General features: G+C 39.7%; 1 protein-coding gene across 1 annotated transcript in view; it reads right to left on the minus strand.

Annotated features, from left to right (window-relative positions):
- LOC124122786 (receptor-type tyrosine-protein phosphatase epsilon-like) overlaps nt 1-25,205 on the minus strand; it is a 93,009-nt gene that overhangs the window by 36,552 nt on the left and 31,252 nt on the right. Inside the window, exons 2-8 of the mRNA XM_048400613.1 lie at nt 20,424-20,558; nt 17,048-17,245; nt 16,641-16,865; nt 15,905-16,039; nt 13,934-14,080; nt 13,657-13,803; nt 13,279-13,431 (exon numbers count right to left, since the gene is read on the minus strand). Of these exons, the coding sequence (XP_048256570.1) occupies nt 13,279-13,431; nt 13,657-13,803; nt 13,934-14,080; nt 15,905-16,039; nt 16,641-16,865; nt 17,048-17,245; nt 20,424-20,558 (1,140 nt within the window). The remainder of the gene's footprint in view (nt 1-13,278; nt 13,432-13,656; nt 13,804-13,933; nt 14,081-15,904; nt 16,040-16,640; nt 16,866-17,047; nt 17,246-20,423; nt 20,559-25,205) is intronic.

The raw sequence follows: 25,205 nt of genomic DNA on the forward strand, positions 1-25,205 counted from the left end.
AGGTATATTTAAATAACTATATCTACAATTACAGGTTACAAAATGCATAGATGCGGTTACTACAATATTCAAAGGATGTGTGGCAATACATTTCGTGCAGAAAAACACGACAGAAATCAACAAAGGGAATGTATTTGGGTTTTGGAGACAACAGAGAGCTTGGAATATTGGCGCTTTCCTATATACGACTGTCACGTCATATTTCGTGTGTCACAATGAGCGATATGACGTCATAATGGTGACGCGCGATGTAGAGTGAATGCCTTGCAAAGCTTGCTTTGTTTTCTTTAGGGATTCCCACCTCAAGTTGCCGTGCTTATATGCTTTTACTGCCTGTCATATGTTCGAGTGAAGTATTACCGTGTAAACAAACTGCTTGAGTATATACAGCACCATATTTTGTACGGTGATTCCGTAATTCAGATCGATAACCCACTCAAAACACTAAACTCAACCTATGCCGCTTCACTCAGTATATTTGCTAACACTAAAGTGTTCGCGATTTATTTAGTCATGGTAGAATGGAGATAAACATACTGTGTTTTCAATGTAGAGCTAGGGTTACCTGTAGATTTAACCGCGCTAAATTTAACATTTGAAACATCTCGCTGTGTGTTCGGTTCCAAATTCAATTTATCGGGGTTAAATCTACAGGTAACCTAGCTCTACATTGAAAACACAGTAAGTTTATCTTCTAAATAAAGGCCACTGTTTACCTGCTAGAACCACAAATAAAGGAGGCCAGTTAGACCGCTTCTTCTTGTTCCTATTTAGAAATGCGCATAAAGATTCAGTGACAGATAGCTATCCACAAGAGGGATGATTTCAACTGTTCGATAGTCAATAGTCTGTCCTTGGTTCATTCGTTCGTTCATTCGCTGTGTGAGTGAGTGAGTATCACAGGCAGCAATTTCTGAGCAATACCGTGGTCTTGAAACGTAGTCGACGCTTAGGACAGGCAAATTTGGTGACTGGGATCCAAGTGTACGCTATTTTTCTCGAAAGGTGAACTCTTACACACAACAAAATGATTCATCACAGATTCAACGAGCATGAAACAGAAGTCAAGAGTACAAGATTCTATCACGGGACAGTAGGTTGTTTAGCTGATGACTATTACATAAGTACCACCTACCTGATGACTGCCAGAGGAGCGTGAGAAATACAGCAACAACGCGAGACTCCATAGTTATTACAGTCCTACCAGGAAGTGAGTTACTACAGTGCGTCAACTACTCTACTGGATCACACTGCCATACTGTCGTAGGCAATACCCTTGACCCTCATTGCATTACCGCACAGCATTGTGTTACTGAGATGCTATATGTTAACAACAGGTGCGCTCCCTGACGGGCAACACACGCAATGTAATATCACTGTGTTGTCATCCTGGCCACGTGCTTTACAAATCAGCAACATGCCAACTGAATGTTATATGTATGTGAACACTCGTCTGCCCTTGTGTTGATCAGTCAATGAGGCTCAATGTTATCATGTTTTAATAACAGTTAATCTTCATCCATGTAAATGCGGGGCTGTGAATTTGGATGGAGACTTTCTGGTTGTTCAGCTGCATCAGCAAAACCAACTATGTTTTAATAAAAACTATGAGTCTAAATATTATTTATAGAAAATAGCTTGCAGCAATGTATTTTCAACACTCAGAAGCACACATATTTTTTTCAAGAATTTGCTGGACAATCTAAAAGTTTCGATAAAATCCCAGCATCTCAATCACAACCCCCAACCCCCAACCCCCAACCCCGAGCCCCCAACCACAAACCACAAACCACAAACCAACTCTTACCCACGAATATCAAATGGTCGGTCCCTTATTTATTTTAAGTCAATGCCTACAATGGTCATTAGAAAATTCCAAATAAAGATATGTTAGTGGGTTTGCTGGTCCCGTAATCAAAGTAATCTCACTTCTTTCCATCTCCTGCCTGGCATGTTTTGTTGCTAGTTTTGATTAAAGAGCACGCCCTTAACAACCGTAAACTGTTATAAAACAAAATGCAGAAATGAAATATGTGTAGATACACATGGGATAAACGTCTGTTTGTGTGTTGTTCGATGGGTCGCAGTTGTCAATGACACTTAATACACGTAATATACGACCTGTAACAACGTAATGTAACATACAAGCTACATAACTTCCTCCATAAAAGTAGATACAATGAACTGAAGTAGTTTACTTCAGCAGTGAGCGGTGAGGTTGGTGCTGTGGAAAGGAAAGTTGACAGATGAAGTCATGTGCAACGTTCGTATCAAGATCTATTTTAGGCAACCGAGGACTGATATATGGGCACACTGAAGTGCATTTTAAATCATTTGATACAGAACAAGTAGTCGGTTTGGTTCAATATATAAAACATGTCATGTTAAAATTAAGTAGGGCCTTATACCACACACCTTCCAACTGGAATACATTATGATAAACATAACTGTTAAAAGTATTTCAATATATTCCACCAGGTAAATTGAGCAGTATGTCACACACTATAGTAACTCACTTCCTGGTAGGACTGTAACACTATGGAGTTAGGGGTTGTGGTTGTATTTCTCTGTCAGTTTTCAGGAAGCTGGAGCGTATGTAATTGTCATGAGCTACTTTCCCCTCATGTATTTCGCAATATTCTAGCAGCTCAAGCATGTGGTGTTCACAACTTGGAGATACAACCGAGCATGCTCTTTCTATCAAGATTTCAAAGATCGTCATATAAAAGTTGTTTGATCATTGTTACAACATTAAAGGTGTGGGTAAAGCTTTCAAAACGTTTTATGGTAGACATGTGGATGACATTTCCAAATTTGACGCACCAGTGACAAAAAATTATGTCTGATGCAATTCCCTACTTTGTCTTGTACCATATGTTCCCGTGTTTTTTTTCAGGTGAACAATTGACTTGACTTTGCATACGTTTATGATGGGTGCACCCGGTGGGGAAGGTTATGCTCACCTGTTCGCAAACACCTGGGATCATTACTATTTGACAACCGACTCTGCAGATTTCTATTGGACATGGAAATGCGGTTTTCGATATATTTAGATCTATGTTTTAATATTTAGGTGAGCAAAACATGATAATAGATTTATACGAAAGCAGTGTGTGTGATTCATAGCTAATCTGAGCCAAATTGTAAATATACTAGCCACATAAAGAAACTGTGCACGGAGAAAATATATTCTGGATTGAAATACAACACAGCAAGAACAAACTGATGCAGAGGCTGTAGCAGCTGAATGATCGGACCATAAGAAAATGTCTACGTGATCTGAACAACATCTGTTAACGATGACGTCAGAAGATCAAAATGGAGTAGGGGGTCAAACGACACAAAGTCACAAAGTCAATAACGGGCATGACCACCCTGTGCGTGAATCACAGCAGTGCATCGGCGACGCATGGAGTCCACCAAATGGGCATGGAAGGCCTGGGGAATGGCCTGCCATATCCTCCTCAAATCCTGTGCCAAGTCACGGACGTTATCTGCAGGATGTGGAAGACGACGCAGACGGCGTTCCATTTCATCCCACACATGCTATATTGGGGAGAGATCTGGAGAGTTTGCAGGCCATGGCAGTAACATGACATTGTTATGGTGAAGGGAATCCATTGCGACCCTAGCCGTGTGAGGACGAGCGTTGTCCTGTTGAAATGTCAATCCCGGGCCATGATGTTGCAGGAAAGGAATGACCACAGGCCTCAGAATCTGATCTCTGTAGCCAACACCGGTGAGATTGCCCTGAACAACCAACAAAGGGGTTCGGTGCCGTGCTGTTATCCCACCCCAAATCATCACAGAGCCACCTCCACAATACAGTTGCGTGCATAACGTTCTCCCAAACGCCGGTAGACACGTTGGCGCCCGTCACTGTGGGAAATGTTGAACCTCGATTCATCTTTAAAGTCAACATTTCTCCACCATATTCGAGGTTGGCGAACATGATTTCGACACCATCTTAGACGGTTGACGCGATGACGGTGTGTCAGGATGGGACGTATGGCAGGGCGTCGTGGTCGAATCCCGTACTGACGTAAACGATTCCTGACAGTGTTGGGATGGATACGGGGGCAGTCCAGGAATTGTCTGGGATGTCGTTACTGCCGTTTGGAACCTGTATCGGAGATGTGTAACTCGAATCCATCTGTCCTGTCTTGGCGTCGTTACTCGAGGACGTCCTGAACGTGGGTGGTCGGCAACGTCATTTGTGTTCAGATAACGCCTCACCAATGCCAATTTCGTGTTACGATGGCATTGGAAATGTGTTGCCACCTGTTGTTGCCTCATTCCCGCTCGGATCACTCCAATGGCTACATGACGCTGTGCAGCTGTCAATCTTGGCATGATTTGCTTGTGATATGCTTGTGTCTGCACCTGAGAAGTTTTGAATTTTTGAATGACCACAGATCATGCTTTCCAAAGTGACGGCGAATTTTGTGTTGCACATGCTGTGTACAGCTGCACAGGATGCACATGCAGTAACACATTGCACGTCCATAGGCCTCCATCAATGACGTCATATCGCATGGCACGTGCATTAGCGTTTGAATGTCTCCAATAATTGCTGTGTTCAAACCTATATTTCATATATGGACGGTGTGCCCTTATATCTGTATTTTCTCCGTGCACAGTTTCTTTATGTGGCTAGTATACATATACATGTTCAAATGTGTTTTGTGTCATTACACGAAACTCTGATCATGGTCATGGGTTAGTGACCCTGTAAATGGTTGAAGATTAGCGAATAAATGACAAGAAGATTCACTCACTCAAATTAAGTTATTTATACACAATCACTTTGCTGGAAAGTGATATTTTCGCACTGAGAAATTACCGAAACGTTTTTCATCCCCATTTGGGGGAATTGTCATAAAAGGTTGGTAAAGATAGCTAAAACAACTGAATATACACAATATGGACATGATCAAATAAAATCACACGTAACAATAGTGATGATAGCAGGTACCCACAAGAAACAATAGTAATGAAACCAGGTACCCACACGTAACAATAGTGATGATACCAGGTACCCAAACGAAACAATACACACACGTTTATGGTAAATCTTTAATCAATATCAACATGATGTATTATTTGCTTAAATTGTGAAGGAAAGCTAGATGTGAAGTCAGCTCAGTTGACACTACTTCAGGACCTAAGTGTAACTTTGCACATCTGTGCATGGTATGCAAAAAGAAACATCCATCCAGGATTTGCAGTGTGTATAGAAAACACAAAACTTTGTCGTAGCAATCAGAGAAAGGCATTCATCTGAGAACAAGAAAGTCATATTTAAATCTGATAAACAGGCAGTGGTCACAGTGCTCAACAGGCTTACTTGGTGTCTTCAAGAGTAATGGTGTTGGTAAGATTATTCCTCATGCAGTGCCTCAAAATAAACCTGTTTATTAAGTGCTCGCATATACCAGTGTATATGAATTCTGTGACAGACAGCTTATCAAGATCACAAATTCAGAGGTTCCAGGAATTGGCACCAGACGCCAACAACAGCGCCTCTGTGAATCAGTAGCACTGCTGAAGGCTATGAAAGATGAATCTCCCAGGTTACTACATTCTTCACTGTCTTACAACACTAGAAAATGCATGATAGCATTTGGGGCATTTCAAGAAGAATTTCAGCTGAATCCAGACTGGCCATTCCCCCAACAACTGTTTCAGTACATCGAGTGTATGACTTTAAAGGGAAGAGTTTATGTTCCTCAGAGATAATGTCATCATAAAGAAAGTTATGGCTGGCATGAAAAATATTTACCTTAATACAGACACCAGAGCCCCCATTACTAGCTATTATCGGCAAGCTGGTACTGCCATTAATTTCCCTCAACCTATGAAACTACTTTCTTTATAAGCATATTTATTTTTGGCATTCTTTTCATTTATGCAGATTAGAGAACTGGTTGGTGGGCATAACCCGGGTATGGGACTTCTGGTGCAGGACGTATATGCTGCATGGAAAGCAACTTAAAAAATCCGGCATTCCAAAAGGGTCTATTCTGTACATTGATCATCATCGTCCCAAGGCAAGTGAGTTAACTGAGCATAAAAGTCCAGTTTCCACCCTTGCCGAACTAGGCTGTTACAATTTGGCTGGACTAATGAGTCTATGCACAGTCCAATCAAAATCGCGCACCGAAATCGAAATCCGGTTCGTAAAGTGTCATGCAGATTTTGGTCGACTGCAGGATTTGCAAAACATGTGCACCACTAACTCTTTGTCAACAGATATTTTCTAAATCTTTTCATGTTTTTAATTAAGGTGCCTATGTGATTTGATGTACTTCGCGATTAAAGACTCGTTTTATCACAATACATATCTTGATTATCGATCAGATCGTCTTGTCTGGGCGCCACCGTTTTGTTTGAAGCAAATGCAAGTGATACGAGAGGTAGAATCTGATTGGTCAATAGGAGAACCATAGAAGGGACATAACTCGTAATATCCACTGGTGGCGCTACGATCGAGCCCAGGAATTCCAGCCTAGCTGGGCAAGGATATAAACTGGACTTTTTAAGTCAGTTAACTCTTCTTGCCTCGGGAAGATGATTTATCATCAACTGGTATCAGGACGGAAGGGTGTGTCCCACCCATGTTGGAGTATTTATCCACCAGACGCAAAGTAACCTGCATATCTAAATTATTCATTCATGCAGATGGTTCATGTTTCACCAGAAGGTAGTTTACAGCACTCCTAAAGAAAGTCATTAACTTCATTGGGCTAAGCTCTGATGAGTATAAAAAATCACATTTTGTATTCACAACCAGAAATAAACTGTCCCCAGATGTCTGCCACAGTTCAGTTGTCTGTATTTATTTCATCACAGTGTGCTTTCTTTGGTTGGTTGGTAAATGTTTCCATAATTAATCGGGTATGACATTCATGCCTTGTTGATCCTAAACAACTTTTACAGTGTACAGCTTCCCTACTGTGTGAAAGGCAAATGACTAGTCAGAGAGATTTCTGACAGTGTCGCTAAAAACATTCACTCACTCCTCCATATGCACTCCATCATGATCGTGTTGATGTCTCATGCTTTTGGAATTCTGAATTACCCAAAATACATCACTGGATTGCGATAAACCCCTCGAGTAAGGTAACTATGGCTACACGTTTGAAAAATCCTAAAAATTATTATATCCAAAAACGAATCCGTAGTTTAAAGAAAATAGGGCTGATCCCTTATCCCTGGATCAAAGTAATCCAGGAGAAACTAATTGATGTAGGCCAGCTTCATTCTGACGAACCAGAGTTCATTCCGTCAATCTCTAAATGGTAGGAACGAGCTGTATTACACAATTCGGTGTGTCGTGAAAAGGCAACTTTTTACGTGAGACACATCAGAAATATCGAAGGCGGATTGGAATAATATCTGGACACGTTTGCACTAAATGTGATTATGGGTAAAAAAGACTCGATTTATCAAGGTTTATCTTTCCTAAAGGAAATAATGTCATTGATCTGTGACATTACGTCTCAAGGGAAAGGTACGTAAAATTACTACGTAATACAAAGACCTGAATAATGCGTTTCTTCCATTAGTTATTATAAATAAATATATTTATAAAGTTATAAATACATAACCTACAGTTAGAGCAAGTTCACATAATGGACAACTAATATTTCAGTGTTGTTGAAATAATCATAATCGTCTCAGAAATAACCTGTACATGTAAATTTATGTGAAGCTTGCTTTACGTAAGAAAAGGCAAGAAAGGGATAGATTTAACATACATATGTATTTACAGTACCTTCCTGAATTAATCAGATTTAATGAGGCGGTATTATTTATAGGCATTTTATGGAAGCAAATCATCATAAGATATATATTGGAACTATTCCATCACTTTCCATGTGTTGTGAAATGTTCAGTGTGGAATTGTCTGACTTTTGGCAAGTCAATATGTGTCATACCCAAGATGAATATATCCGATATACATCTCTAACTGAAAACATATCAAGGTGGGGTGTTGGGGAGAAGGTGACCCAGCATTCCATGTCCACATACACTGCTGCTTTGACAGATCGGATCACCATGTAGGTGAACGTTGTGTAAGAAGTTGTATCACAGGGAAAGATATCATGTTCGTTTATAAATAGTTTTATGCCTCCAGTGTGGATGACAAAACAATCAGGGTAAACATGTTGCATACATAACACTGTTATATTCGATTTCAGGTGTTTGACATTGAAACAAATATTCCTTAAAAGAAAACAAACGGGAATTTTTATTGAGGTAATCGGGGTTTTTTAGTGTGTAAAATTGAAATAAATGCTACACTGGTGGTATGTATTTCATTTAGAATAATACTATCCATCTGCATTTTGGGGATGTAATTCATGTATTCTTGCGATAACTTGGGTTGTACATGCTTAGGTCATGGTTTATATTTTCCATTATGTCAAGTTTCTAAGGTTCCATTTGTCTGAAAGGTTTTGCAAGAAAATGCCAAATTGAAAAAGGGTGCTTTTTCCCAGTTTCCAACCTGGTAAGAAGATACAACATTTTTGGAGATTCCCACTCCCATTCTTTGGTGGCATTCCATGAATTTGGTAGAGCAGTTGCTGTTCAGCATTTTCTGTCAGAACATACCTAGATGATGATACCTGGTTACTGCTGTCGATTATATTTATTTAGTTGAAAATCACGCAATAAAAAGGTTGAAACAGCTGGATGATGATAAAACACTCTTAGCATTGGAAATGTTGTTCAGACAGAATCAAAAATGCAATTGCTCTATCAGTTCAATTCAATTCAATTCGAGTCCTTTCAATTCCCAGATCTTGTAAAATGACGCCTAGCCTCTCACAAGTACATTCATCCGAAGGCATGTTATCACATGGCTTTTCAAACTGGTTTCGAATCAATCAGTTTATTTATTCTTCCAGATACCCACACCCTTCATCAATTAATATATATATAAATAGGAAATATGTTGGCATTTTCCTCCTACAGACACTTTCTACATTTGTCAGTTTAAAAAATGAACATAGCAATGACCTCATCTCTATTTTTAGTTCTTGGTCTAAAGGCATTGTGTCGACACAGTAGCACCAGCCACTCACACAATTGTCATAAAATATTTCTGCCATACACCGAGTGTGTGCCCCTTCATGACGAGTGAACATGTACACCAGGAAGTAGGTCGATGTGTCCTACAATGACGTTGTGTAATAGAATCTGTTTGAATAGTCGAATTACCCATAGGCATAATATAGCTCTAACGCTGAATGGTGTGACCGTCTGCATAGGTATGTAAAATTCAAGCAGGGACTGACTGATATCTAAGAATTGTGAATGTTGCACATACATTCATAGCAGTTTTGCTTATATTTACTTTACAACTGAAACACCCTGCCATGATATTTTACCAGCTAGAGTCGTATATGGGATATATTCGTTTTGGGCATGACTATTACATCAAGAATATTTCAAACTCATCTGCGATACATACGTCCCTGAAATCCTCATACATTTTAGAGTCAAATGACAAATGGTCTTTTTTACAAGTACAAATTGTCCAGATGAAATCAAGCAAACCAACTTAGGTGTGGATGTAACTGCAACATGTACGTATTTCCTTTGTATAGTGTAATATTCAATAATGCAATTTCATTTTAAAACTGAATATGATACTTTAACAAATTGTTGATATTTGTTTTAAATAGATATGTCCACATGTTTTAGTAGTTATCGGTCGTTATATTGACAGCACATTGATCTCTTACAATTCACCAAACGAGTGTTTAGTTACAAATGATAGACGAATTACCGTTTTCGTTTTGCAGAAAATAATCACTTGTTTCATCCCTTTCTGAAATATTGTATTCGCGTCTTCAATTGTATAATTATGGGACAAAATGACGACAACAACCTCATGAACATGAACAAATATATGTCCCATATTAAAAAAATATATGTTTGTTTTGAAGTATTCTTTTAAGTATTTGATTTATGAAAACTGATGCCAAACAGGTGTGCGTCTTGTCCAATTAAGATACACGATCATACTCACTAATTTGTCATCTATTCAAGAAATTATTTACAAGGTAAAACCAAGCTTTTAATGTTGCGTCTGATAAGAGTCAAATTCGAGTTTTTTCATAGTTTCAGCAAACATAAGGTTAGATATATAATAATCACAATACCAATGTCGTCTTTCTCAGAGCCACAAAATAAAATATGACGTCCAGACACATTCAAGATAGTGTCACAGACACGCTTCCTAAAAGAGGATAATTTCACTGTTAGGGGATTCGTTGGCACTGCAGCTTGGCCGCTATAATCAAGAGTCCACTCAACCAGAACATTGTGTGTGGCCTTCCTATCACCATACCCTGATGGTTTGTCTGGTCCAGAATCATTCATCTGAAACTAAAAGTATCATAGAGAACACTACACAAGTCAGACCATTCATCTTACGACGAGTTGTTTTAAAACGTATCTGATGAGCGAAAAGTGAATTCTACCATAATTGAATGCAACACTGGAGCAAAAGAGGAGATGCAGGTCTATAACGTTTATCACAGTATGGTGTTGACAAACCAAAAGATATTACCATGCCGAGCTCATGATCATAGGTTTTAGCCCGCCTTAGGGATGCAACCCCTCTCAGAGAACTGCAGCAGCTTAGACGCCTGGGTCACCTGTGCCCTCTGCTGGTATGGACATATGCTTCGACTCTGTATAATCACACCTTGTACGCAAGATGTAGTAGTTTGTTTATTCATTGTTAAACGCCCCACTCGGCAATACTCCAGTTATGGTAGTAGTAGTAGTACTAGTAGTAGTAGTAGTAGTAGTAGTAGTAGTAGTAGTAGTAGTAGTTAAGAGATTTAAGTGACACTTCCTACAATAAAAGAACACATTTCAATTTGAAAGCAAACAATTTATTCATTAAATTCCAATAAACTGAGGTTATTAAAGAGTATTCTCATTTATTCGAAGTTGTAGGCTCTCAGAGGTATAACGCAGCTTCCACACTCGATGCGGACATCACTATTCTGGTAATTAACTGTAGGCTGTATAGTAACGCCTCATAATGTCCAGTGTGGATCCTGTCTGGCTAGATGCGGACATTACTACATTGTATTCTGGTAATCAACTGTAGGCAGTAACGCCTCATAATGTTCTGTGTGGATCATGTCCAGCTAGATGCGGACATCACTGTTCTGGTAATCAACTGTAGGCGGCAACGTCTCATAATGTTCTGTGTGGATCATGTCCAGCTTGGTGTAGTCTTGATCAGGCAGGACATCATACGTGGGGAGTTCTACAGGAGGGGCGGGGCTTGTCTCGGGTATGCTAGAATTCTGTCTTGGTGTCTCCTTGTTCATCCTGAATTGACCATTTACAATAAAATCAAAATCTCCTTCATTAACACTTCTACAGAATCATGTACACATCAGTAAGTGTTCTGTGCGTTTCGACAGCACGTGGCTACATTCGACATTTACCTTTCATTTGTGGAATCAGTATCCACTGGGATGCTTTTGTATTCCATCTACTAACGATCCCAAGATGGAATCTGAAAATTTGGGCCAAGAATCTTTCATCTTTAGCGCATAAGTTCTGGAATGAACTACCTCTTTAAATTACACTTGAAAGTATATTCAGCTACTGAATGCTTCACAGTTGCTCCGATCACTATAATTAATATTATTGCCCCTCACAATATCCTGCAACTGGAACTAAGCGCATTATAAGTACTTCTTCTTCATCATCATGTAACATATATAACTACCACCTGCCCACCTGTTAACGCACCTGAAGTCTCCCTTCCTCCACAGACAGACCACACCTTCAACCACGACCAAGACCACCAGCATAGTGAGAGACCCAATGATGCCAGCTACTGCTGGGGAAATACTCGTGACTGGAGACAAACTGCTCACACCTACTAAGTGAAATGATTCCTATGCTAAAGAAACTTCTACGCCGGCATAGATTCTTATAAATAACTTCAATGCACTGGTGGTCAACAGGTAAATTCTGAGTGTGCTGAAATGCTGATGTTGAATTGTGCTTAGGACGTGTGTCATCAATAAGACACATTTGCTCGTTTTGAGGGTTTACAGGTTTTTGAAAACAAATATATATCAACAATACACTTGGAACATTGATTTGTGAGATAAAAGACATTAATTTCACAATATCGCCAAGAATTTGAAGGCAGATTATAATGTTTCTCAAAAAAGGATTTTCTTGTCTTTTTTCAACCAAAGAACAGAACCAACTTCTATTTTGTCAAAACATTCGATTTTTTAGAGATGCCTTCAACTGTCCAATGGTCAAATTTCCCTTTATGTCGAGTATTATTCCAGCAGCTCCAGACTTTGGTGTTTACATTTCAAAAGTTTTCAGATACAATCGAGCATCCTCTTTTAACAAGATTTCAAAGAGCGTCAGAAGTTGTTACAACATTCAAGGCCTCAAGCTTTCAAAAAGTTTTATGGTAGACATGTGGAGGACAATTTCCAAAATTGACGCAAAAATTGACAAAAATTATATCTGATACAATTCGCTATTTGGACTTGTACTAATATTCCCGTGGTTTTTTTTAGGTGAACAATTGACTGTCCTTTACATGTGTTTGTGACAGGTGCCACCTTTTCGCGAACCCCTGGTATCATTACTATGTCATAGTGAGTCATAAACACATGCTTGTAATATTCGGAATCATACAATCGATTCTGCTTTATGCAGATATTTCTTTTGGATACAGAAAGGGATCTTTTTGCTTATTTACAAAGTATGAGAACTGACATAAGAGGTCAGACTTACCCATTTCCCTCGCTCGCTTGCGCGCACGTAAGCACACACACAATGTATATAGATATATATGTATTTAGTTTATGAATGCTTGTTGATTATTGATATTTGATTCAATTTTACTTGTGTTATTTCAAACTTGTTCTTTAACATTACGTGAACATAGATTAAAATTGGCGCTTCGGTTAGACCATCAACACATCTGCAAATCGAGTGAGTAAGTGAGTATTGTTTTACACCGCTTTTAGCAATATTCCAGCAATATCACGTCGGGGGACACCAGAAATGGGCACATTGTACCCATGTCGGGATTCGAACCCGGGTCTTCGGCGTGACGAGCGAACGCTTTAACCACTAGGCTACCCGACCGCCCCTCTGCAAATCGATAGATTCTCATATGAAATGCATGTAGTATCACATATACCGTTTATCACATACTTCGTGCGCAGTGTCCACCTTTAACATCTTGACATTACATACCACTCTGAGTACAATCCTCTCCTGTCCACCCTGACTGGCACCCATCAATACACAAGCCTGTGTCCCGGGGACAGGTGCCCGACCCTCCCTCACACATCCGGGCACTGCAGTTGCCTGTACATCCGGCACCATACTCCACATCTTGGACACAGCCTATTGGTATATTTAATCAACAGATATAAATAACAAGTCAAACGTACCACGTGCACAGAAAAGGGCAAAAAATGAGTTGAATTATATTTGTTTTTTAAGAATAACTTGATTCGAGGGGTAAGATGTGAGATGCGATGCGATGCGAAATATGGATTATCAATTGATGTGCCATGAGATTTAATCCGATCATATTGTTTCCAAACAGAATATTTCCACATCTCTAACCTGTTGTGCAATCGACATATTTCCATCCGGGACTGCAGCCTCCTTTACACCATCCAGTCACGTGATCACATACAGATTGTGGCGTGTCTCTACAATGTCTGGCTGAGCAGCTTCTTGCGCAGTTCTCTCCATACGTATCGACGCATTCTTCATAGAAATATACATTGTTTATTGTGTCTGAATTTCAAATATATGTTGTTGTTTTTCAAATTGTTAAAACTATTTTACAGAATACATCTGTTCAAAATGCTGGTCTACATACTAGATGTATCCTTACCCTGTGTGCAGTCCGGTGTTTGGTAGCCTGCCAGACATCCTCCTAAACATTTACCAGTTGCATGGTTACAGCTGGAGGTGTTGTCCTTACACATTCTGTCTGTGCATCGCTTGGAGCAGCGTCGTCCATAGTCTCCCGTGGGACATGCTGAAACAGGACATAAAGAGGCTATGGTAATTTCCATGAAACAAATAAATTGTGTAAAATACGTTTATAAAAGGTACAATTACACCATGTTGAACATTACGACATAAGAATTCATCCAAATCCTTTTGTGAATGTAAGCTAATGTCCAAAAGAAAATATACCAAGAGTTTGAAGACTATGAAAGAAAAAAAAAAGCATGTTGAAAATCAATAAGTAAATATTTCATAAGAGTTGTGTTTTAGTATATTGGTTGGTTTGTTGTTTAACGCCGCACTCAACAATATTCCAGCTATATGACAGCGGTCTGTAAATAATCGAGTCTGGACCAGACAATCCAGTGATTAATATCCCGAGCATCGATCTACCAAATTGGGATCAATGACATGCATCAACCAAGTCAGCGAGCCTGACCACCCGATCCCGTTAGTCGCCTATTACGACAAGCATAGTCACGTTTTACAGCAAGCATGGGTTGCTGAAGACCTATTCTACCTCGGAATCTTCCAGGGTCTTTAGTATATTGGGTACAACTGCTCATGTTATGCAAACATAATCTTTACGACGGACTGGGACACAAAGACACACGGGGATAAAAATCACTGTCACGACATACCAAATAGGCCCACCATGTGCAATAATGCACGTCTGAACACGACAATGCACCGATGACGTCAAACATCGAATAACGTTGGAGGTAAGTGCTGCAATTCTTCAACAAGACTTTGTTCCAATTCTTGACGGCTGGCTGGAGTCGCGGGTGTTCTTCTGATCTGTCGGTGATCCCATAAATGTTCGATGAGGTTCATATTAGGAGAAAATGCTGGCAAGGGTAAAACGTGAATGTTCGCGAAAGTTCTGTGTGAGCCTTGGCGTATGCGGTCACTGATTGTCTTGCTGGAAGACAATACCACGTGATTGTTGCTGAATGTATGGTTTCACAACAGATGTCCAAACTTCATCCCCATATCTCTGGGCATTCAGGTTACACTGATGATAACGAGCCTCGTTTTGACATCACCTCAGATACCTCCCTAGACCATGATGCTACCGCCTCTAAATGGTTGAACTTGTTGAACACATTCTAGCGCCTTCACCTACTCGTCTGAAATCATTTCTGTACAAGCAACATCTACTCTCAATGAAGAATATGACGTCCCCAGTCTAGCACTTGACAAAATCGAACTTGCCATGACAACCTGTTACGTCGGTGTTGACCTGTTAACCTCGGTAAGGTCAACTTGCTCTGATACCACATTCTCTCCATCTCCTCTATACTGTCTGTAGACGGACCCCAGTGCCATCGATGCAGTAACCCCAGCTGTGATGAAGCGGTTTGGGAAATGAATGGTCCGGATGTGGCGGTCTTTCACTTCCACGTCTGTCTGATGTCTGCCCAGTCTGTTGTAAACGTTGCATCAAACTGGTCATGCAAAAGGTTCTTGCGTGGCCTTTATTGCACCATAACAACGGCTCTTTATCTCTGTATAGCTGTTAAATGTGGCATTCTTTCTTGGTGCTTTAGGTTGATGTTTTCATAAAAAATACTTTTACACGTGCATTTCGTTTTACCTAGTCCAAAGTCGTTGTGGCAAAATTGTATATTTGTCTTCCTTTTGTTAACGAGTACATTTGTTTGTATTAGTGACACATATTTAAGTCTTAATTCATATATGAATTATTAACTTATCAAAATAGTGGGAAATAGTTCAGTTGGTAGACCTTCTTTTTGGAGATTAGTTTAGTTTGATTGTTTGTATTTCTATTCTTCTGAATGGTGATTATTCACGCTTTAGTTATGGGTAGTTGCTATTGTTTTTAACTCACTGGTGTTGCAACTGTTGCCAAGCCAGCCTGACATACACATTCCACTTGGACAGATGCCGCTCACATAGTTGCACACATCACCGTCACAGTGGCAGTAGTTGTTACAGTCAGCGCCGAAGGTACCGGGACCACACACTGTCAAATGGATGTTTGGCTCTTACATCACACAACATAGAGGTTTACATGTTTTATATGGGTTTCTATAACCATTTGTAAGAATGAATCTGTTTGCAAAAGTAATCACATGAAAAGGTCGTGAAGCAGAATTACTACACAACATCAGTATTCTGTATAAATATTTATATGATTCTTGGCCTAAGAAAACGCTGCTACTCAAGAGATCACAAACATTCGTTTTTAACTGATTGTTAACGAAAGCGAAGGCATGACGCTTATGTATAGATAATTATAAATGAAGAGGACAAACTTCGCGCACAGATGATGTTACCTTAACACAATTTGACTGAGACTTTTATATAAACATGTGGCACTGATGAAGCCATGCAGCATAGATCATGGTTCACCCTGACTTTTTCGAAAACATGTATTAAAGGGACAAATTATAAAACGAGGAATTTGCAAAGTTCATTTACAACACTTTATATTTCTTGTTGAGTTAATTTATGCGTGGTTATGATGTTTGCTTGCCTTAAGTCGCTGCTTTTCATTACTGTAAAATCATTGCCTCCGAGCTTAGAGCACTATTACAAAATATGACACAGTAGTGTTAGCTTACCGTCTACTTCTACCTCACAAAAGTCAAGTACAGGCAGACTGTCCCCATCATTGTTCACTGTTGTGTAAAGCAAGATGTAGCGCCCCATGCCAGAGCAAGGTGCCCGTGTGACGTTAGCAATATCACTTCCATCGCTTCCTCCTGTCACGTTGTAGCAGTTGTCACCACTGGGTGCATCAGTCGAGTTGGTCACGTACACCGGGATGCCATTTCTCCTTGGTCTATCTGGAATAAGTGCTTTAATAAAGTCACAGGAAGGGAATCGCATACATATAGCCACATGAACGTATTCAACACTGTCTTGAAGAAAGAGACGCACGTTGTATAAACGTTAAACAGCCAACAATAGGTTCTCACAAACTAACAATTAACCCAGCATTATCCATTGCAGTTGACAATAAACTCACGATCAAGTCTGAAGTAGATGGTGACCTCACGTATCAGCACTGTGTCATTGAGATCCACACGCCACCAGTTGGGGTTGCTGGGCTTTATCTCCATACAGACATGATACGTGTGTGCAGCAGTTCTTCCGTCTGTAGCTATGGATGACAGCCAGGGACCCTCTCCACTGGATGATGTAACTTTCTTCCTCGCAACATTATCTAGAAAATGCATCAACGAGATATTTCTTTCAAAGTATTCGATTTGTTTGTGTTCGATCTTCAGTCAGCGGTGTTTTTCAGAATCTGGTCTCTTACATTGCCTTACATTTAGACTTCTGCCCATTAACTAGACTTACATACATCACACATATTTCACATTCTTAACAATACAATACCAGACTTATTATGGGGGGATTTCACATTCCAGGGGTTTGATTTCTTTTGTTAGAAACAGGCTTTTTCTGTTTCTATGAAAAAAAATATATTTGTTTTACATCAATCATTTTCAGCAACGTTTCGAGTTAGAAACATAGCGTCAAGGTATGAAACGAGACAAAAACAACAATTTGACAAAATGTCAGATTGCCTAAATGTTGTTCTTTCTTAGAATATTGAAAACATGCAGTAAAGAGCACGCTACGTCGAGCTATCGTCTACTTCACAAATTTGAACAGAGCATCAATGTACTCAGGGTTCGAAGACACAACAACGCGCATACATTTGAATGCTAACTCTGTGGGTTAAAGGACCGTTGTTTGTCTGGTTGAGGTATTAGGTACGGACATCGCACACATACGATTGTTTGGTATGTCCTGTATTTATTAACCTAAGCTTCCTTTTGTTACAAGGGACATCATCGATTTGAGTGAGGGAATTAGTTTAGTTTAAAATTGCAATGAACAGAACAAGAATATAACACTTTGACCCCATTGGCATTCTCAACTCCCTGATGAGTATACATGACAACCTCCTGATCATAACTCTGAAAATAATCAAAGATCACATCTTCTTTACAAGACATACATATATTGAATATAACATTCTTATAAATTGTCAACATTGGCGTGTCAGTTTGATGTTGGAGGAAAACCCGAAGTGATGCGGATAAACAAAGAAACATAATCAGGGCGAATCTGGGATTCCAACTCACGATCTCAGGTTTCTGGTCCAGCGATTTGCTGACCCTAGGACGACTGGGCCACTGGGGGGCTGTTTGGGACCGGGATTATAGGTAACAGAGATCCAAAAAGTTTGTTCCTTGCTTTGTGAAAACGACACCGACAAAAATTATGTCTGAAATAGTTTCTAAATAAACGATCAAAGATATGTGTTCATTTTGAGGAAAGCAACCTATACTGCAATTGAATCAAGGCCATTAAATTTTTTGGAATTGAAAAAGAGGAGTACCATTTCTGTGTATGCATAGTTTAACTAACTTACTACATATACGCGTCACCAATATTGGAACAGGGCGACAGCGCAACATAATATATATGTCGCATGGGTGTGGTTGTGTTGTACATTTTATAGCGTTGCCACCTGAAATATATGTCGCCTTTTCGCATGGTTACCATTTGGTAAGCATAAAAAATATAACAGAAAAGGCAACAATGTCACATCGCGAGAATGCGCCAATTCATGAAACGTTTTTTTATGCATTTGAGGCGACATTGCGACGATACATTCTGTGACCTCAAATATTAATGTCACTTTGTTACATTGCCCCTCTTTTGTAAAAACCAAACATATAATTTTGTCATGTTCTTCTTGCTTTTATAAGATTGACAAGAGACATTCTCACCACCATTTTGTAGCAGGCCGCACGTCTGTATCTGTGTTACTATGGTTTTCAGTATTTCTTCTGACATTGATGAATGAAAGAGGCGTTAATCCATGTACATACTTTAACCAAACATAGTTAGATCCGATAGTTCAGAATGATCAGTGGTGTTATTGGGCAGTGTATTGTATTGTTAAACAATGAGTGTAGCTGAGTAACATTGTTTCTGTTGAGATCGGTTAAAGCTCATTGCATTTTACTTTGAACAATGATTTGTTGTCAGGAATGTAGTACTATTTAATGTAAGCAGTTTTGAGGAAGTTACTCTATTTAGATACTAGTGTGAACGTTATATAGAGAAAGAGCATTATAGAAACAGGTGGCATATTCTATTGTTTGAGGTCTCCATTATTTTTTGGGAAAGGAAAGTTGATTATGTTCTCTGACGCTGTTGCAAAAATTGGCCTCTGCTCAATTATTTTAAGGAATGGAGAGGTACTCGGACATTCCCCTCTACTGAATATGGGGCGGTGGGGTAGCTCAGTGGTTTAAGCATGGGTACACTATATGAAGCCGATTTCTCGTGTCCCCCGCCGTGATATTGAAGGAATATTGCCCAAAGCAGCGTAAAACTTACTCACTCACGCACTCTACGGAATGTGGTATTATTTAATGTAGGCAGTTTTGAGGAAGTTATAACTTTATTTAGACGCTAATGTGATGTGTAAAACTTCCGGTATACCAAGGACTTAGATAGAGTGTTACATGTAAAGAATTCTGTGGTGGCACTGTGTAGAAATTGCCAGAAGCTGGTATGACTGTCTTCCGTATCTCTCACACATTTCATTACATCAAGACCAGTTTTCTTGTGAACATCATTCATCACCCCGGATTCCCAGCCGAGGCTCAGTTCGGAAGATTGACCACTGTCTCCCCTTGGTGAATATACTATTATCACTTTTGCTTTCACCGCGGTATTTTTGTATTTAATACTGACCACTGCCATCATATCATATACTGCCATTCAGTATTGTACTACTACTATTGTGTACTGTCATTGTAATTGATGTGCAGTAATGTGTATTGATTTGTAAACCTAGTGAATTTTGTTATACATTTGTTGATTGTATACCACTTGTTGGTTGTTGGTTGGTTTCACACTAAAGATCTTTACGTACAGATTCCTGTGTTAACATTGTTTCAAGTTGGGAATCAACACGTAACAATGTGTGTCAATATCGAGTGATTGCAAGGGCACACATGGCTTCTGGTTAAAAAAGCAACGTTTCACTGTTATCCATATTCGTATCTCGGCTACAACAAAATATCTGTCCAATCAAAATGGAAGCACCGAGGCTCATGGGACACCGAAAAGGTTGCATTAATGACACAAGGGTTACCTTTTGAATTCATTCTGTGACTGCCAAATTAAGAGAAGGGGTGATTGTTGATGTATGTGACCTGTTAGCAATATGACTGATCAATAAGTGTTGGGTTATGACATCTGAATCAGTTGTTGAAAGCCGAAAAATATATTAGTAATTTGACACTCGTGTGCATGAGCAAGGCTTACAATCTCAGTACGATGTTAGAAGTTGTGCTGTTGTAGTTACATACGTTTCTGACATGTCGCACCAGACCATCCTGTGTGACAGGCTGGCGGACTGCAGCCGGAAGTAGAATCACACTTGTCTTGGTCACAGTTACATCTGCAGCCGCACTGGTAGCCGTATGTACCGTTAGGGCAGCTGCCTGTAACAGAAGTATTATAACACAGATAGACAGTGACACTTGTAGCCATATGTACCATCAGGACAGCTGCCTGTAACAGAAGTATTATAACACAGATAGACGGTGACACTGGTAGCCGTATGTACCGTCAGGACAGCTGCCTGTAACAGAAGTATTATATCAGAGATAGACAGTGACACTAGTAGCTGTATGTACCATCAGGACAGCTGCCTGTAACAGATGTATTTTATCAGAGACAGATAGTGACACTGATAGCTGCATGTTCCATCAGGACAGCTGCCTGTAACATATGTATTTTATCAGAGACAGTCAGTGACACTGATAGCTGCATGTACCATCAGGACAGCTGTCTGTAACAGAAGTATTTTATCAGAGATAGACATTGACACTGGTGGCCGTATGCACTATCAGGAAATCTACCTGTAACAGAAGTATTATATCAGAGAGACAGTGACACTGGTAGCTGCATGTACCATTAGGACAGCTGCCTGTAACAGACGTATTATATCAGGGATAGACAGTGACACTGGTAGCCGTATGTACCATTAGGACAGCTGCCTGTAACAGACGTATTATACTAGCGATAGATAGTGGCACTGGTTGCCGTATGTACCGTTAGGACAGCTACCTGTAACAGAAGTATTATATCAGAGACAGACAGTGACACTGTTAGCTGTATGTACCATCAGGACAGCTGCCTGTAACAGAAGTGTTATATCAGAGATAGACAGGGACACTGGTAGCTGTATCTACCATCAGGACAGCTGTCTGTAACAGAAGTATTATATCAGAGACAGACAGTGACACTGATAGCTGTATGTACCATCAGGACAGCTGCCTGTAACAGAAGTGTTATATCAGAGATAGACAGGGACACTGGTAGCTGTATCTACCATCAGGACAGCTGTCTGTAACAGAAGTATTATATCAGAGACAGACAGTGACACTGGTAGCTGTATGTACCATCAGGACAGCTGTCTGTAACTGAAGTATTATATCAGAGATAGACAGTGACACTGGTAGCTGTATGTACCATCAGGACAGCTGTCTGTAACTGAAGTATTGTATCAGAGATAGACAGTGACACTGGTAGCCATATGTACCACCAGGACAGCTGTCTGTAACAGAGGTATTATATCAGAGACAGACAGTGACACTGGTAGCTGTATGTACCATCAGGACATCTGTCTGTAACAGACGTATTGTATCAGAGATAGGCAGTGACACTGGTAGCCGTATGTACCATCAGGACAGCTGTCTGTAACAGAAGTATTATATTAGAGACAGACAGTGAGACTGGTAGCCGTATGTACCATCAGGACAGCTGTCTGTAACAGAAGTATTGTATCAGAGATAGACAGTGACACTGGTAGCCGTATGTACCATCAGGACAGCTGTCTGTAACAGAAGTATTATATCAGAGATAGACAGTGACACTGGTAGCTGTATGTACCATCAGGACAGCTGTCTGTAACTGAAGTATTGTATCAGAGACAGATAGTGACACTGGTAGCCATATGTACCACCAGGACAGCTGTCTGTAATAGATGTTCTTTATCAGAGATAGACAGTGACACTGGTAGTCGTATGTACCATCAGGACAGCAACCTGTAACAGAAGTATTACATCAGAGATAGACAGTGACACTGGTAGCTGTATGTATCATCAGGACAGCTGTCTGTGAAAGACGTATTATATCAGAGAGAGAGTGACACTGGTAGCCGTATGTACCATCAGGACAGCTGCCTGTAACAGATGTATTTTATCAGAGATAGACAGTGACCCTGGTAGCCGTATGTACCATCAGGACAGCTGTCTGTAACAGAAGTATTGTATCAGAGATAGACAGTGACACTGGTAGCCGTATGTACCATCAGGACAGCTGTCTGTAACAGAAGTATTATATCAGAGATAGACAGTGACACTGGTAGCCGTATGTACCACCAGGACAGCTGCTTGTAACAGAAGTATTATATCAGAGATAGACAGTGACACTGGTAGCTGCAAGTACCATCAGGACAGCAGCCTGTAACAGAAGTAATATATCAGAGATAGACAGTGACACTGATTGCTGCATGTACCATCAGGACAGCTGCCTGTATCAGAAGTATTATATCAGAGATAATTAGCGACACCAGTAGCTGTATGTACCATCAGGACAGCTGCCTGTAACAGAGGTATAATATAAGAGATAGACAATGACACCGGTAGCTGTATGTACCATCAGGACAGCTGCCTGTACCGTTAAGACAGCTGCCTGTTACAGAAGTATTATATCAGAGATAGACAGCGACACTAGTTACCGTATGTACCATCAGGACAACAACCTGTGACAGACGTATTATGTAAGAGATAGACAGTGACACTGGTAGTTGTATGTACCATCAGGACAGCTTTCTGTAACATAAGTGTTATATCAGAGATAGACAGTGACACTGGTAGTTGTATGTACCATCAGGACAGCTGCCTGTAACAGAAGTATTATGTAAGAGATAGACAGTGACACTGGTAGTTGTATGTACCATCACGACAGCTGCCTGTCACATAAGTATTATATCAGAGAGAGACAGAGGCACTGGTAGCTGTATGTACCATCAGGACAGCTGCCTGTAACAGAAGTATTATATCAGAGATAGACAGTGACACCGGCAGCCATATGTACCGTTAGGGCAGCTGCCTGTAACAGAAGTATTTTATCAGAGATAGACAGAGACACTGCTAGCTGTATGTACCATCAGGACAGTTCCTGTTAAAGAGTGTATAAGTATTAACAACCTTTGGCTTGACTCTAAAAACATGCATACATGTCAATTCCTCTGTTGATTCCAAAGCTCTATAAACATCCGTACGGAGAGACACATATCGTAGAGACCAGCAAATGTACCACCGAATCCGTCTCGGAGATCAAACATAATCTTGAATACAATCAAGAAAGGATTTTCTTCATATTCACCGAAGGTATTTGAGACAAGTCGATATAGGTTTAATGCTGGTGGATTCACACAACAACAAAAACAATTAAAAAGCATTGTGTTATTGAGATTCTATATGTTAACAACAGGTGCGCTCCCTGACGAGCGACACACGCAATGTAACATCACTGTGTTGTCACCTAGTCCCGAGCTATACAAACCAGCAAAATGGATGTTATATGTATATGTACATTTGTCTGCCCGTGTGTTGATCAGTCAATGAGGCTCAATGTTTTCATGTTTAAATAAAATATATTTACAAAGTTATAAATACATAACCTACAGTTAGAGCAAATTTACACAATGGACAACTAATATTTCAGTGTTGTTAAACAGAATCAGAATCGTCTCAAGAAATAACCTGTACATGTAAATTGATGTGAAGCTTGCTTTACATAAAAAAAGGGAAGAAAGGGATAGATTTAACATACATATCTATTTCCAGTACCTTCCTGAATTAATCAGATTTAATGAGGCGGTATTATTTATGGGCATTTTATGGAAGCAAATCATCCTAAGATATATACTGGAACTATTCCATCACTTTCCATATGTTGTGAAATGTTCAGTGTGGAATTGTCTGACTTTTGGCAAGTCTATATGGGTCATACCCAAGACGAACATACGACTCCAACTGAAAACATATCAAGGCGGGGTGTTGGGGAGAAGGTGACCCAACATTCCATGTCCACATACACTGCTGCTTTGAGAGATCGGATCACCATGTAGGAGAACGTAGTGTAAGAAGTATCACAGGCAAAGATATCATGTTCGTTTATAAATAGTTTTATGCCTCCAATGTGGATTACAAAACAATCAGGTTAAACATTTTGCATACATAACACTGTTATCTTCGATTTCAGGTGTTTGACATTGAAACAAATATTCCTTAAAAGAAAACAAACTGGATTTTTTATTGAGATAATCAGGGGTTTTTTTGTGCGTAAAATTGAAATAAGTGCTACACTGATGGTAGTTCATATAGAATGATACTGTTCATCTGCATTTGGGGGATGTTATTCATATATTCTTGTGATAACTGGGGTTGTACGTGCTTAGGTCAGGGGTAATATTTTCCATTATGTCAAGTTTCTAAAGGTTCCATTTATCTGAAAAGTTTTTCAAGAAACCTGGAAGAATGGCAAATGGAAAAAGATGTTCTTTCCAAGTTTCCGACCTTCAAAAATAATAACATTTTAGGAGATTCCCACTCCCATTCTTTGGTGACATTCCATGAATTTGGTAGAGCAGTTGCTGTTCAGGATTTTCTGTCAGAACATACCTAGATGATGATACCTGGTTATTGCTGTCGATTATATTTCTTTAGTTGCTGTATTTGTTGAAAATCACGCAATAAAAAGGTTGATACCCCAAATGAAACAGCACAAGATACTGATAAAACATGCTTAGCTTTGTCGTTCAGACAGAATAAAAAATGTGATTGCTCGATCAATTCAATTCAATTCAATTCGAGTCCATTCCATGCCTTTTTATACTTGTGAAATAACGCCTAGCCTTTCACAAGTACATTCATCCGAATGAATTAAGTCATGTTATCACACGGCTTATCAAACTGGTTTCTTACCGGTTTATTTATTTTTTCCGGATACCCACACCCTTTGTCAATTAATATATAATTGGAAATATGTTGGCATTTTCCTCCCTCAGACACTTT

The sequence above is a fragment of the Haliotis rufescens genome, unplaced genomic scaffold (assembly GCF_023055435.1).
Source record: "Haliotis rufescens isolate VD_foot unplaced genomic scaffold, xgHalRufe1.0.p SCAF_2, whole genome shotgun sequence".
NCBI classification, from domain to species: domain Eukaryota; kingdom Metazoa; phylum Mollusca; class Gastropoda; order Lepetellida; family Haliotidae; genus Haliotis; species Haliotis rufescens.